The 17289-nt window shown below is 33.6% G+C and overlaps 1 protein-coding gene across 1 annotated transcript in view; it reads left to right on the top strand.

The window, feature by feature from the left end:
- The window catches only part of LOC147810807 (protein FAM200C-like), a 31264-nt gene extending 15871 nt beyond the window's left edge, over window positions 1-15393 (top strand). Inside the window, exon 2 of the mRNA XM_087162093.1 lies at window positions 14854-15393. Within this exon, the coding sequence (XP_087018219.1) occupies window positions 14854-15393 (540 nt within the window). The remainder of the gene's footprint in view (window positions 1-14853) is intronic.
- The last annotated feature ends 1896 nt before the right edge of the window (window positions 15394-17289 follow it).

The raw sequence follows: 17289 nt of genomic DNA, 5'->3' as shown, positions 1-17289 counted from the left end.
TCTCTAGATTTTGTTTCAAATTTACTTACAAATTCGTAAAAGACATATTGAATAATAAAACTTCAGTCTTTTGCATCCAACGATATTTTTTTAAAATGTGGCTGTTTCGTTAATATAGTACTTTAAAATGTGATGAATTTTCGGCTTTTATGGGACACGTTGTATTGGTTTATACCAGTAGTCGTTGCCGATTGTTTCGATATTGTTTATCGGAATTGAATTACGTGACACAAATGAAAATAATTTTATAATATGTAAAGAAAATTATGGAAAAAACTAAGTTGCGAAATAAAAAAATATAAGATAGTTCAATTTATGAAACAGTTATACAATCCGCCATGATTTTATCCAGCACCATTTTTTAAATATCAGTACTGTCTTGTTAATGGTTTATTGCAATCACAGAGATGCAACTGCTCATGACGCGCCGAAATAATAATAATAAATAAAGGGTAAATAACTGCACAGCAAATTTTGCAAAGATTTGACTATTTTTTTTGCTTTTTAAAAGTTACAGCATAGGATAAGTTTAATTAAGTGGTGAACTATATTACCCTATGAATTATTTAGAAATAGTGGTGGATAAAAATCTACTAAATTGAATTTATAAAACCAAGGATCACAATTGATAAACTACCACTTTAAAATGTATATTTGCTGTCCGGATTAAGTTGACATCTTTGCAATCAGTACTGCTCATTTCTTCCTATTCTTATATACGCTTGACAAAGTGCATGCTTTAAGCTAGAACAAAACCCACAGTTGAACTGATCTTAAGACACGGTTCCCACTGGGATGCCACAGGCGACTATTTTTGTAAAAAGTGCTGACTAATAAATTTCAAAATTTTATTAAAAGAAATTAAAATTAGCAACTTTTTACAGCTGATCCTTTCAGTTTATTATTGAAAGTAAATACAAAAATGTGTGTATATGAATAATAGGAAATGTAAATCATAGTGGTTGATACGATTGAATAATTAAAGAGATAATAAATGAATAAAAGAAAATTGAGTTTCTACCACTTTTTACAAAAATAGTCGCCTGTGGCATCCCAGTTCCCAGTAGATCACCGAAGTCAAGCATCACTGGCTGTGGTCAGTAAGCGAGTGGGTAACGACTTTGATCAGTCTGCGTAGGGAGCGAGGGTGAGCGGTATTGATCCTCTTTAAACTGTTCTACCGTGAAGCGCTCGACTTAGCGTTCAGATCGTCGGGCTACCTAAGCTGAGGAGCCATCCCCTCTGTAGAGTATCAAACTTGAGATGGCTTGTTTCCTTTGGGTTGTTTCCCAGACCGTCGTGAATAGCCCATTCTACAGCTATAGTGCGACGTAAATAAACAATAATAACGGCAACTATATGCTATATCGAAGATCTCTCATTCATGTTCTCTCTCTCTCTTTATTTTGAATTAATTTTAAAACCAGGTGAAAATATTTTGCCAATTACTATCCATGAATCTGAAAAGTCTCAAAACTGACATTAGAGAACAGTTGCTAATTATGTTTAAGTAACGTAAAATGTAGCACAGTTTTATTTAGTGACTGATTACCGTCTTGTAACATGATTCTAACAAACTTTAGTACCATTGGTATCAGACCTATATTGTCTGTTTGGGAAAACCAGGCAATTTCTGAGTGGGTCAATTCATTCAGGAGAAAATGGCCCTTCCTGTGTATGTTCGTTCACCAGGAGTTGGCACTTGGCTCCGCCTTCATCACGTGGTATCGGATGATACTATTTCGCTATTTTGGGGAGAAGGATGTGAATAGGGCTGCTATTTGGCGATCGTATGACAAAAATATTTATTTCGCAATCTTCATGTGCATATTTTGAACATGTGCATTTTATTTCATAAACTTGTTGATATTTCTCTCTTTTTATTGAATAGTTGGTTCTTTTTGAGATATTTTGCTGGGAAAAAAGTTTTTAAATATAAATTAGCTAGAATAACGAAAGGTATAATAGCTGATGATGAAGCGAAGCAAGTGACTGAAAAAGAATTCACTGTTTGTGTTTGGCTATCACCTTCTACATCAGAAAGCCTCCACACTGTTTCTTATTCGTAGTCTGCGCAGACTATTTAAAAAGTGAACAGTTTGAGAGGATGAAGCCAAATTCTACTTTAAAAGTACTTGGGAGATACTTGCCTTCATAGTGGTCTGGTCGGGCTACCTATAAAAAACCGTGTGGAGGCTTTGCGCTCATTAGAGGTTATCTCGATTTCATGTGGAGAAATGTTTTTCTTCTTACTCCCCCGCGCTGAAATGAACTCTGCGTCCGAGGAGGTGGAGCCAAGTGCCAACTCTTGGTGAACGAACTATAGTTTTGGCTTTCAAATGTTTAAATCTTTTCGGAATAAATATCTATGGGTTTCAGAAAAATCCCGGGGGTTTACATTGGAAATATGAATTTTTTTTTGCCTCGGCAGAAAAACAAAAATGGATCAAAACATGTTGAGTTTGAGTACCAATGAAGTATAGTGGGTTGATAGTTATATGTTTTTACTACATTTGATTTTTTCCCCCACCAATTCCCATAATAAATCAGATTTTTGAAGGGAATTTAAATATTGCTGAACGGAGTATTAAGGGATATATTTTTGCTGTCAGGTGTGTCTGAAAATGGAGATCGACACGAATATGAAGAATCGGACATAACTGAGATGAGCAACTAAGTTTCTGACAAAAGCTTTTTTCTCCGGTCAGTTATAATGGAATAAGTGGGAAAATTCTTATCTCCTGAAAGGATAAAAGAATTGTGAGCATTTATTTTATTTACTTATTTATATGCATATATAGGGTGACCAGAAAAAAGCAATCCAAAAATAAAATATATATAAAAAATATAAATAAAATAAACAAATAAATTAAAAAGTAGGCGAATAAATATGTTTTATGAAGATATAAAAATTATAGCATGCTTAAAGCAAATTTGGTTGTTAGTATTGTTCTCAATGTTTTTTTAAATTTTATAATCGTCGTTGAATAGCAGACCCACTTTAGAGTTTACGGCTACCAATGTTCATCGCCGCAGTCTTGTAATTTTGAACTCAATACAGAAGACAAGGGAACTCCAGGATCAAGTATTGGGGAAATTTTATCTTCGTGGAGGACTTTTTGATAGAACTAACGCACACATACGTCACATGGAGAGGAAAACAACGAAAATCTCCCACGGTTTGCATGATGGCAAAGAAACTCTAACCCATGAACCGTCTGAGGATATTTTACGTCAGCACTGTAGTCGGTGCGAGCCGGGTGTGGAATCGGTATCGACCAACTGTCATTGGGATTTGAACCCGGCTCACCTCATCGGGAGGAGAACACTCCATACCCTCAGCCATCATGGCTCTGTTCTCAATGCTTACTGAATGGTTTTCGAGATATTACAATTCGTTATTGAAGCGAATTTTTTTTCTGAGCTCTCTGCACATGCAGGTTTGTGAGCTCATAACAAGGGTGGCTTATAAATTCCTGTCAATTTAAAGAACAGATCAAATTGGAGACGGATTTCGCACAGACACGTCCAATGTCAGGGTGGGATTCGAATCCGATACCTCACAGCAAATGCTTGGCGAATCGACGAGACCCTTCGGCTATAGAGCCCCCATATTTGGTGTTGAAAAAAGTGAATTCTTTGACATTTCTAGTAACTTGCAATCTTTCCGGAAAAAGTAGTTCCAGATAGGGCTTGTGGTTCCAGTTTATAATTTTTATTCGTTCTTTTAATGTTTGCAGAGTATTAGAGAACAGCGGTGGAGGCCACAGCTCTAAAGTTAGTTTTAATGTCGGATAATTGATTTTCCACTTCCGTTTTTTTATTCACATTTTTATTCCGTAATAGAACTGAATTTGTTTTTGAAGTATGCATGACTTGAAAAAGAATCAAACAAGCTGACTTAGAAAATTTGTTTAGAGTGAAAACGAAAAAGAGCTATAATAAATGCTGAGAATGGTTATAAGAAAGTATATTTTTTATTGTTGAATTTAAATATTACATTCGAGGACAAATGATACGATTTTTTTAGAAATGCATGCCCTTTTCATAATTTATGTAATATGTATTAGAAAAAATATGTAAGCTTTGAATTTTGCTCCTTCTTTTTTCACCGGAAGTTTTCTTTTACTTCTAAAAATTACTGACGCATTAAGTAAATATTAGGTTATTGATTTCAAATAAATATATTTACACATCTTAGAATTTATTGTTGGGTAAAAGAAAAACATCTCGACTCTGGGAACGCCTTGTGACCATTCCGCGGATCGCGTTTTGGGGACCAGCAGCTCCCAATTTTTTTCGGCTATGGAACCCTAAATAATTGACATTATCTCGGCTTAACCCTGATGTTATAAAAGAGTTTTACTATATTTAAAATGATTACTTTATTCAATAACATTCTTATATGAAGACTATTCAGTTTTTACTAATAAGAGAAATGAAACTTTTTAATCATTTTATCATTATTAATTTAAAGTTATGTTTTATTTTCGATGGTTAAATTCGCCATCCAGGAAATAGTTTAGTTTAGAATTTATTTTTGGTGCATATGCATTAGCTGAAAATGAAACAAATAAGCCACATTATGGTTTTCGTTGAAATGAATGAAGAACTTTTTTTGGATTTTTTTGTGCATCATCTTTATTCCCCACAAAAGCCTTAAAGTTTCGAAATTTTTCAAAAAAGAGCACATTTTTTTGTAAATATTTCACATTTTCAAAAACTGTCATTTAAAACAAGTTATTACCATACCTGCCAACTTTTTCGGATTTTCCGGAAGATTTTATTTTGATATTTAAAGTGGTAGCAATACTCAGGTTATTCCAATTAACCTTTTGAATTATAATGATAATTATAAATGAGTTTGACCACCACTACATATAAATAATTACAATAAATATATCAAAGCGTAATAATCCTAGCGCAAGCGAATTTCAACGGGATCAAAATACAAATATATTTTCGAGTCAGATTGTTTTTCGTTTATTGTTTTACAACCACTCTGAAAATCCATTCTCGGAAAGAGTGAAAGTAGGCAGGTATGTACTACTCAAAAGTTGTGTATTGGATGAAATATTACTTCTGAACTGTTTTAGAATCCACCAAATTTGTTGTCCTTAAGCCCTGGAAATGAGAGATACTACACTACGTTAAACAAAGTCCCACGAGCTTGCATAAGTAACTTAGATCTATCGATCAACTTAATGGAATTAGCTTCTTTTAAAATGAAAGTTCATGCTGCAATGTGATTCTATAGCAAATGAAAATTGGCCATTAATGCTACTTTAGTGAAGTTATGGTGTACTCTTTGGTTTTCTCTTTTTTGTTTACTTTTGGTTGCAATTTAATAAGCCTCACTATAGTATTATTAACATGAATAAAGCAAAAAAAAAAATCCTCTACTGACCATAAGGGTGGAGCGAAAAAGAAAAAGGTTTTGATAATCAAAAAGCACAACCTCCCAAAAGTAATAATTGGATTAGTATCTCAGTCATGAATTTTTTTTCCGAGTTTTTATGCACCATCAGAATGTTTTTGCAAAAGCCTTTAAATTTTGAAAATTTCTAAATTTTTCCAATTAACAAAAACAAGTTACTGCTCAAAAGTTGTGTATTGAATGAAATATAACTGCTGAATTGTTTCAGAATTTGTCAACAATATTTTCACTCCTTGCAACAGTTTTAAAAATCATAAAATTTTACAAAAAATACAAAATGTCAGGAGAAAATAATACACTTTGCAAACGTAGTGTATTTAATAAAATACAAGTATTATTCCTGAATTGCTTTAAATTTTTTCTGGTTCATTTTCCTCTTTGTTCTCGTGTATGTCCTATGTTCCATGAAGTTCAACATACTTATCGGAACATATTTGTAATATTTAATCGATAACCTGCCTTTCTTAGCAGTTATTCCATTGTTCATACTGCCCTTAAAAAATTTTAAAGGTGGAAAGAAAGTTAGTAAAATAAAATGCATTTTTACAAAGTTTGTATCCACCACTCTTTTTGATATTTTTATATATATATATAAAATAGCATACATTTTGTTTCATCTCCAACTTTATTACATTCATTTGTTACATAACTGCTCCTGAGATGAGGAAAGGAATAAAGGTGTTTCTTGCCTCGGGAGTGTACCACCCCAAAAATCTTAGTAGGCCCTAATAAGTTAGATTACCTCCTTTAAACTTTGAAATCTTATAATCCGCTCATTTTAATTCACACTATTATTCATATTTATATAATTCATATATACCTTCCTAATTTAAATCTAACACGATTTGGCAAGCTAAATACTGTAGCTATCCAGCCGCCGCTATCTCATTTTTTCCTGCTTATGTATGCCAAAACAGGGTTCCCGCGGTCCTTGAAAAATTTAAAAAGTGGTAGTAAATTTAGGGTGGAGCTACAATATATTTTTTTGTTTTAATATGCTTTTTCATCGTAAAGTGCTGAAATTTTCGTGAATATATATATTCTTTAGAAAACATCTTTTAGTGGTGGCTACACAGAAATTAAAATGTCAAAATTTCTTTTATTTTTATTACCACTTTTTAAAATTCTCAAGGACCGTGGGAACCCTGCAAAAGTTATAAACAGATGAAGAAGTGAGATACGCTGGCAGGTACTTTAAAATACAGCCTATCAAGTCAAGTATTTAATAAGGATTTTAAAAACTCTGCTTTTTCTAATTAACTGTTCCGAATAAAGTCGCGGGTCCGTCAAAAACATAACAGGAAGTTAAAATTTCAACATCTGGTGGCACCGTTGCGCAGCTTAAAAATAAAAGCTTAAAATTCAAAGAAAACAAGGTATTTCAACAGTAATCATTTCTGTACCCTATCTGCGTGCTTTCTCCGTTAACAATGTACATAATTAAATGAATGTCTAATTTAAATGCAGTTTTAACAGTACAGCGTCATCTGGTGCCCGAATTCCGTAATTATTTATTAACGAAACTTTAATATTCCGTGTTCTAAATAATGTATATATGCAAACTTCCTATAGGAGCCATTTATTACAACCAAATATAGGAGTCAGAATGCCGTCGTTCTAATCCTAACGACTTTTTAAACATCCATTTTAATTTTATCCACCTTTTAAAACTCGTATCTGTCATTTGAATATCTGCTACTTTTCTAGAGTTTTTTTTTAGTGGTTCTAACTATTAGAGAGATTGTACGTGACTACCACAACATATTTACAGTTATGATAAACATTTTCTTGAAAGAAATTTCACAAATCAATACGAAAATTCAAGTTATAATAAAGAAACAAATGCAGTAAATAGGTTTGGATATATTGGAAATGATAGGTTTAGGAAACTCGATCTGAATATTAATTTTTAAACAGTTGTTGTTGTTTTCGTCGGCCATTAAGGCAGGGGGTGTGTGATTGCTCTTGTTTTCCAGTGGCGCCATCTAGGGCCAAGAATTCGAGTTTTTCCACGCCCATACTTCACACCCGTTTAATGGGTGGACCATTCATAAATCTATTCACTCATCCACGGATCGTAATTTTTACCTGAACCAGAGAACGACCCATCTCACTTCAGTACCCCCAGAGGTATGATTTGTTATGGGAACATGGAGGACTTTGTGATCCGAGAGGTTTAGCGTCCGCCGGTCACCATTTACTACACGGGGAGTCTTCCGCCGGCTGGATGCGAACTACCGTTCTCAAGAACGCGAGTCCAGCTCACTGCCAACCAGTCTATCCCGGTCCAATTTGTAAACTCCTCAACATAAATAAGAACAGCAATGGGAATGTTTATTTTTATCTAAGTTTCCCTTTAACCTATTTTCCGATGATGTTGGTTTTACATAATACTTTGTAATAATCTAAAGAGTACGTTCTTGAAAAAAAGTACTGGAAACCTGGGCTTAAATTAATTAAAGTAATTAGAACCAAAACTTTGGTCAAGAACAATAAGAATAAAACTGATGAATTATTTTAATTTTTCTGTTGCTTATGATATTTTAACGGATCCAGTAGTCGAAAGTGTCGCATTACAAGTAGTAAAACTACTGTAGTCGCTACTTTTTTTGTGTGTAGCGTGCTGCCTTTTTTAAAAAAGTAGTGCAGTGAGTAGTGAGGTACAAAAAAAAAACAGTAGTTTGTAGCGATTTCTGGCAGCTACTTTAAACTGTAGAGGGAAAAAAAAACGTGGTTCTAACGCAACAAATTTTTCGAATTTGATGTTTATAAATTCGCGGGTCCGTCAAAGGGTGCAATGAAAATGACCCAATGACTTTAGCTGAGCTTTAACAGAGATTTCGTATTTAAAATCACGTATAAATAATATTTAAACTAGCCATTACGAAAAATAGATAATTGATCACTTCTTTTTCACATGCGAATGTACATTTATGAAACATTGATGCATTTCAAAGGAAAGGAGCGTATTTTTGATCCATTTAATTTCTTAGAGGAAATAAAAGAGAATTAAATAAATAAAAAATTGCAAGTATTTGATAATTTCGCATTCCTTAAATGAAATATTCCTTTAATTAAATATTCGAAAAATATGTTTCGGAATAACAAACTGGCTCATGTAAACATAAATAAATATTTCTCCATTATTTCCTTATATTTAATGTAAGCCAATTTCTTATTAAAAACCGTTGCGACCGTATGTGTGAATTAAGTTTCCTGAAAAGTTAATCTCCTTAGTGTTGTGAAGTAGTTCGCGAAAAAGAAAAATTCTGGAAGCTTAAGAAAATTTCTACCTTAAACTAAAAAAATCTGTGCGCTTTGGTTTTAAAATGTCTACCACTCTATAAATTATTTCAGAAAGACCGTAGTATCTTGGGGGTCTATTAATTTAGTCAGCATCTCAACAATAGTGATGTGCCAATCGATTCATTTAAATGAATCGATTCTTTAGAATCAATTCACTAAAATGAACGGTTATATGAATCGATTCTTTGATTCTTTTTTTAATGGTCGTTATAATGGAAGTCTTTATAAAAGGTGGTCGTACAAATTAGTTTAGACTGTTTTAGTATTTGAATTAGTTGATCTAGGTCAGGGGCTCTCAATATTTTTCTGCCATGGAACTCTAAATAATTAACGTTCTTTCGGCGGAACACCTGATAAAAGTACTTTCTCGTGTAGCCGCTGTAACCTTTCCACGGAACCATAGGGCTTTACGGAACACCAATTGGGGACTATTAATTTAGATCTTAGGCTCTAGGGTGCAGAAGAAGAATATTCCAGTTAAGTGATCAGCCGAATGTGGCTAAAAAAAGTGCCAACTAGCGGAGCCCTTGCGATTCTTGACGGAACTCTAGGGTTCCATGGAACACCATCTGGGAACCACTCTTTTACATCTTACACTCTAGGCGGCAGAAGTTGAATGTTCTACTTGGGTGGCTATAAAAGTACTATCTCGTGTAACCGCTGTAACTTTTCCACGGAGCCATTGAGCTTTCCGGAACACCAATTGGGGACCATCAATTTAGATCTTGGGCTCTAGGGTGCAGAAGCAGAATATTCCAGTTAAGCGGTCAGTCGAATGTGGCTAAAAAAAGTACCAATTAGAGAAACCCTTGCAATTCTTGGCGGAACTCTAGGGTTCCATGGAACACCATTTGGGAACCACTCTTTTAGATCCTATACTCTAGGGGTCAGAAGTTGAATGTTCTACTTGGCTGGCTATAAAAGTACTATCTCGTGTAACCGCTGTAACTTTTCCACGGAACCATTGAGCTTTCCGGAACACCAAATGGGGACCATCAATTTAGATCTTGGGCTCTAGGGTGCAGAAGCAAAATATTCCAGTTAAGTGGTCAGCCGAATGTGGCTAAAAAAGTACCAATTAGCAAAACCCTTGCAATTCTTGGCGGAACTCTAGGGTTCCATGGAACACCATTTTGGGAACCACTCTTTTAGATCCTATACTCTAGGGGGCAGAAGTTGAATGTTCTACTTGGGTGGCTATAAAAGTACTATCTCGGGTAACCGCTGTAACTTTTCCACGGAACCATAGGGCTACCCGGAACACCAATTGGGAACCATTAATCTAGATCTTGGGCTCTAGGGTTCAAAAGCAGAATGTTCCACTTGGGTGGTCCAGTTGAATGTGGCTATAAAAAGTACTAACTAGTGGAACCCCTGTAATTCTAAACGGAACCCAAGGGTTCCGCGAAACACCATTTAGGAACTGCTAATCTAGGCAATGCTAATAATTTTTTTAGAATTTTTGTATTTTTATTTTTTTTTAATATTTGTTTGATTCATCAATTTTATTAAAAAATAACTATTTTTTTAAAAAAAATTGTTAATATAAAGACCAATAATGAATAATAAAGATATTCGTAAAAAAATAAAACGGTAAATTCACTTATAATAATGAAAAAAATTCAAATTGTATAACGTGAAACAAAATAAAAAAAATAGTTAAATTGCGTTTTAAAACTTAAAAAATTAAAACTTGAAAAAGTGAGAGGATATGAATTGATATTCAATAAGTTTGTCTAAAAGTATTCCGAACAAAAAAAAAAAAAAAAAGAAAAGGGGGAAAAAAATAAATAAATGAAATAATTAAAAATATCCCTCCCCCCAGCAGTAAAAAAATATTTACTCTAAATACTCACATTTTTCGCAATAAACAGTTTTTCAATCATTAAAAAAATAAATATTTTTTTTTATCTTTTCGTTTAAAAAAAAAAAAAAAAAAAAAAAAAAAAAAAAAAAAAAAAAAACTGTTTTTTTTTTCTGAAAATTTTTAGTTACTTGCCCCTTTTCATAACCCCCATCCCTCTGAAGGCATCTTTTAATTTTAGAAAAAAAGATAATAGCGAAAAGAATCGATTCGTTTCTCAAAACAGTTCTTTTAATGTTAAAAGATATAAAACTGCTCAAATGAATCATTTAAACAGTTCAGTGAATCGAATGCAATGTTAAAGTATAGGAAAACGACTCAAAAGAACTGATTGGAAATCCAAATCAACTCTTTGAGCCGATATCAATGTTAAGAGATACGAAACGACTCAAATGAATCGTTTAGAAGTTCAATTCAACTCTTTGAGCCGATTTCAATGTTAAGGGATAGGAAACAGTTCAAAAGAATCGATTCATTTGGCTTAATGATTCTTTTAATGCTAAGAGATAGGCAAACAGTTCAGTGAGTCTTTTATTCGACTCAACTCATTTTCAACCAATCAGAGGATCGTTCATTTGATTCTCGACTCTTTTTCTCTCATTCAGTTCATTTTCAACCAATCAGACATTTGCATTCATACGTAAGTTCATTACCCAATCAGCGCAACGGTTTCATTTTCTATGGCTCTCGCTCCTTGGCATAGAATAAACGATAACATAAAACTCTGCTTTGCTTCATATTTACTGAAATTTATAAATTGAAAATTAACCGTACGAATGAAAAAATTCGCTCTTTAATATTTAAGGATTGAAAAGTAATATCTGAGCTTTACAGCATCAATATCTTTTTTATTTGAAAGTAAGAACCGAAACTGGAGAAGACAGCTTTTCAGTTGTTGTTGCCATTTTTAAATTGTTGTTTATCAATAGAATTTATTAATTTCGTAGATGAAAAGAAAAAAAAAGAGAGTGATGCATACCTTTCACTGCATCAGAATGCAGTATGCATTGCATTAATAGCATTTTCAATTCCCTTCATCCTTCAAGTGAGTTCATTTTATTAATCACCTCCGGAAACCGGTTGTGCGCAAGCATTGACATCGGGGTCATTCTCATTGGATGCGATTTTTCCGCTTGCGAAAACTCTCACACATACGAGTAACTTATTGGCAAGTTGTTCGCATGTAAATATTTTCAACCAATCAGATTGTCATTCACATGATACTCGAGTGAGAATGTACCTGTGTCTATTCGACTGAGTTGGGATTTTAGCAAGCTCCAATTGTATAAACGAAATGCTGTATCAAATGCATATGCGGATGTTTAGTAAGTATAAGTACTAACTCTGAATAAGCTTATAAAGTGTAGAGTACAAAATATTGTCAAAAAAAAAAAAAGAAAAAAAGAATCGATTCTTTTTCAAAAACGAACTTGATGAATCGATTCACAAGAAAGAGTTGATTAAAATATCGATTCGTTCGTTTTTCGCACATCACTACTCAACAATTGCAACTTTAGGCTGTGAATTTTTTATTGAAGTAATTATGCTTTATATTTATCTTACATTGTTGATTAAAGAGTTGTGGTGACTAAAAAGTGATGAATGTTTTCAAAAGCAAATAGTTTTACATTTCAAGGTCTACCAACTTTTTACGCTTTGGGAGAAAATTTTTTCAAGCAGTAACTGAGTTAAAGATTTTTTTCAGTTTATTTTCTACACCACTATATTTAAAAGATTCAAAAGTTCATATAAAAATGCCACATCTTCATACCTGCCTACTCTTCCGGATTTTCCGAAAGATTTTATTTTTATATTTAAAGTGGTAGTAAATATATACTATTTTTCTTTTATAAACTTAATTTTTAAATGATTTTGATCACCACTATTCTTACAAAAATTAAGCACATATATTAATATGCATTACTATCACGGTTGTCAACTTAAGTTTTCTCAAATACAATGCTTAGAATTGAAGTTTTAATTCCATTTTAATACCACTGGGAAAAATGATAATGGAAGGGATTAAAAGTTGGCAGGTATGCGTCTTCTACCCTGGCCGAACGGTATAGCCCGGCAAGCGCTGTGGAAAACATGCAGGTATCGGGTTCGAATCCCGCTGTTACCCTGGATGTATTGTGCTATCTGTACTTCTATTTAACAAAGGTTAATAAGCCTGAATTGAGCACACAAGCTTGGAAATGTATGTAATTTCAAAAAACAGTAAATAAACCACTTAATCGCTGGGCCTCAGTAACGGAATGATTTTGCCCGCTTAATTGCATTCCTCCATTAAAATGAGCTTCTGAGATATAGATAATAATTTCATTCGTCCCGCAGTGAACTGATCGTTAAGACACGGTTCCCAGCAGATCACCGAAGTCAAGCATTACTGGCTGCGGTCAGTGTGCGGGTGGGTCATCACCAGGGGTGAAAGCGAGACGGAAAAGAGGAAAGGCTGGTAGTAAAACCATTTCAGTTATAGCTAGTTTTGGGGAGGAGTTTACTTATTCTTTTTTTTAAATTTTTCAACAATATCTACTTTATCTTGGAAAAGAAGCAGTTTTATATATATGCCAGAATTATAAAAGAAATCTTGACAGTTACAGATATTTGAAAAAAATCTACTGGAATGAAATGTTTTACGTACCAGGTTTTTCTCTTTTCTGTCTTGCTATATAAGGGCTTAAACCCATGGTGACCACTTGGATCAGTCTGCGTAGGGACCGAGGGTGTGCGGTATTGGTCCTCGTTAAACTGTTCTACCGTAAAGTGCTCGACATCGCGTGCAGGTCGTCGGACTACCGAAGCGGGGGTGCCATCCCCTCTGGGGAGGATCAAAATTGTGATGGCATGTCTTCGGATCATCCTCAGGGATGCTTCCCAGACCGTCGCCAATAGCCCATTGCGCATCTCTAGTGTGACATAAATGAACAAAATAAATCAATAATAATTTCACTCAGACGAATTAGTTAGAGGCCCTAGCGGGGCTGATACTAAGATTTCTAATTGACATAGGCAGTTCAATTGCTGCTCTACCTCATCACCAAGTTCAAGTTGAAGATGAATGAAAGAAGTTCCATCGTCAGGTTTCCAGATATTTCGTAAAGTTCAGTTCAGTCAACTTGCACCGTATAAATACTTCCAAGTGGTAGCCTTTTAATGTGTGATTTTTGGTTTAATAAATTTGATTTATAGGTTTATACTCTCCACTATTTCTAAATAATACATAAGCTAATGTCAAACACCGCTTTATTACACTGAAACCATTTTTAAAGAAGTGAAATTGATTCACCAATGCGTTGTTTTATTTTATTGATTTCAAGTGTTTATACTATAGCATACCTGCCAACTTTCACTTTTTCCGAGAATGGATTTTCAGAGTGGTTGCAAAACAATAAACAATCCGACTCAAAAATATATATTCATATTTTGATCCCGTTGAAATTCGCTTGTGCAAGGATTATTATGCTTTCATATATTTATTGTAATTATTTATATGTAGCGGTGGTCAAACTCATTTATAATTATTATTATAATTCAAAAAGTTAATTGGAATAACCTGTGTATTGCTACCACTTTAAATATGAAAATAAAATCTTCGCGAAAATCCGGAATAGTTGACAGGTATGCTATAGTGCAATTCAGTGTTCTTTACTTGACATATAGCCAGTGGTATGATATTCTTTCCTTGACTATGGAAATCTCCTCCTTCATTTTCTCTTAAAACAACCTAAGATTTTAAATTCTCCTGACTTTCCAATACATTACCAAATAGATTCTATGAATCGGTTTGTGACGTTCCTCGCCAAATGCCGAGGTTCCAACAGTTTCCAGCGAACAATTAAGCCGTTTTGAGCATTTTAAAAAATTGGCAAAATTAATCGAAGATCTGCAAATTTCAGTTTGTAGTTCTCAACTGTTTTTTAAATATTTTTTTCGAATCCGATGCAAAATTGGCAACTCTACACTTCATTCCAGTTCTCTCACGGTGAAAATTTTAAAATGCTATCAAAATTATGGAAAATTGTGTAAGTTTTGGAGTTCAATTACCTACCACTCTATAAAATATTGCAAACAGTGTAGTAGTTAGCAACCTTGCAATTCTGTTGTTGCCAAGTCTCTTAGAGCAGCGGTTCTTAACCTATGGGTCGCGACCCAAAATTGGGTCGCGAAGCAAATTTCTTAGGTCGCGTTGAGTCGAACCAAAAAAGCTAGTAATGCACCAAATAATAGGTAATACCAACAGCGTTTGGATGCACCAAGTAGTAGTGGTTTTATAAATTCTGCCAAACAAGCTACGCTTGCTTCTTTTCACGTGGCTTGGCATATTGCAAGACAAAAGAAACCCCATAATATTGCTGAAAAACTTATAAAACCTGCTGCCATTGACATGGCACGTATCATGTGCGGAGATGAAAGTTCAAAGAAATTACAAAAGATACCATTATCAAATGATACAATTCGTTTACGAATTAATGATATGTCATTTGATATCAAGAATCAACTTATTTCTGCTATAAAAATTATTGATTTATTTAGTATTCAACTGGATGAAACGACAGATGTAAGTAAAGATGCTCAACTCATGGTTTACGTGTGGTATCCAGGTTTAACAGATATACAGGAGGACATTTTATTTTGCAAACCAATGTCAACAAAAACTAGAGGTGAAGATATTTTTCTTATGGTCGATTCGTTTTTTAAAGAAGGATTAAATTGGAATCAGTGTTTCAGTATTTGCACCGACGGTGCAGCTGCCATGACAGCATCTCAAAAGGGATTTTAGACAAGAGCAAAACAAATGAATCCACAAATTATATCGGTTCATTGTTTGCTACATAGACAAAATCTTGCTTCAAAAAATTATCACACGAATTATGTATCGTTTTGGATGAAATTGTTGCGGTAGTCAATTTTATCAAATCAAGAGCTCTTAACTGTAGAATTTTCCGCGAACTGTGTTTCGAATCTGGTGCAGAATACGAACATTTATTATATTATTCTGAAGTTAGATGGCTGTCCCGGGTCAAAGTTGTTCAAAGAGTATTATCATTACGAATTATTTTTGAGAGAAAAGAAACACCCATTAGCATCTAAATTCTCCGAGTTGAAGTGGATTACTCAAGTTGCTTATTTGTCAGATATTTTATTTGAAATAAATAATCTAAATACGTCTATGCAAGGACGTAATCATACTATTATTGTATTAACTGAAAAAATTACATGTTTTGAAAATAAACTCAAATTATGGAGAAATAAGGCTGAAGTAAAGAAACTTGCTTCATTCCCGACTCTTAATTTACTTGTTGAAGACAATAATATTGATATCACAGATTTTGAAATACAGAAAATTATTATTAATCATTTAGAAAAACTAATAGAAGACATTGATCGATATTTCCCTGCAGACGATGTTTTCAAATATAATTGGGTTCGAATGCCATTTAATTTTGATGTAAGTGATTTGCATGAGGAATTTGTTAATATTAATTAATTTCAAGAACAATTAATACAAATACAAAGTGACCAAGCACTTCGATACAATTTCTACAAAAACACTGAATCTTTATGTGCTTTCTGGTTAAAATTAAAAACCGAAAAGCCAATAATTGTTAAAGAAGCCCTAAAAGTATTATTGCCCTTTTCAACAACATATATGTGTGAGGCTGGTTTTTCGGCTCTGTGTGCAATCAAAAACAATTACCGGAACAAGTTAAATCTTGAAATAGATATAAGGTGCTCCTTGACAAGTATTCAACCGAGGTTTGAAGATCTTTCAAAATGTATTCAAGCACAAGGTTCTCATTAAAACTGTATGACTTGCATTTAAAATTTAAAAGACTTAACATATGTATTGATATTTCTTTTATTTTAGGAATAAGTTAACAAGTCAATTATTTTCAAAAAGTTATAAATATATTTTAATTTGGTCAATAAAAATTATTAAAAACACTTGATTATTAATTAAATTTTCCTTGGATCGAAAAGTACTTTTGTTTATCTTTATTATTAAAAAAATAAATAAAAAATTTGTAAGTTAAAAAAAATCATCATCGTAGGAATGAAGATTTTTTAAAAATACGATCTAAAATAAAGCAATGAAAAAATTTTGACTTTTGTTTGGTCGCGACATGAACATATTTCTCAAATTTGGGTCGCGGCTTAAAAAGGTTAAGAACCACTGTCTTAGAGTGTGCCTCTCAGAGCAGAGAAGTGAACAACACGTTCACGCCTGGTGTTGCGCCTGAAAGCGGGACGGAAATGAGAAGATTCTGGTAGAAGAACTATTTCAATATTCTCAATAATAACAGTTCACTGTAAGGAAATTTATCACGGCGAAGAAGCAATTCAATATAAAAATTGCATCCGTTAAAAACAATTGGTAGCTATGGATTTTTATTATTCCCGGAAAAAAAAACTAAAAAATGAAATTTATTTGCTACCAGTTTTTCTCCGATGCGCCGCCCGATGAGACAATCTAGCGTGACCCACCGGTGGGTCACCCCGGCGTGAACGTGTTAAGTTTCAAAGCGAGTGATTTGTTATGTACTATCCGATTATTCGAGCTGTAATTGAGTGCCTAAAATTGCTACATATTCAGGAGAATTCTACTAATAAATTTTTGGAGTCTTAAGGTCTTAAAGCCTGTGATTTATTGTGTACCAGCCAGTTATTCCTGCTG

This window comes from Parasteatoda tepidariorum, chromosome 4 (genome assembly GCF_982258835.1).
Source record: "Parasteatoda tepidariorum strain Cologne lab strain chromosome 4, Ptep-v5.0, whole genome shotgun sequence".
Lineage (NCBI taxonomy): Eukaryota > Metazoa > Arthropoda > Arachnida > Araneae > Theridiidae > Parasteatoda > Parasteatoda tepidariorum.
The sequence above is the reverse complement of the archived record's forward strand: the minus strand, read 5'-3'. Positions and strand labels throughout refer to the sequence as shown.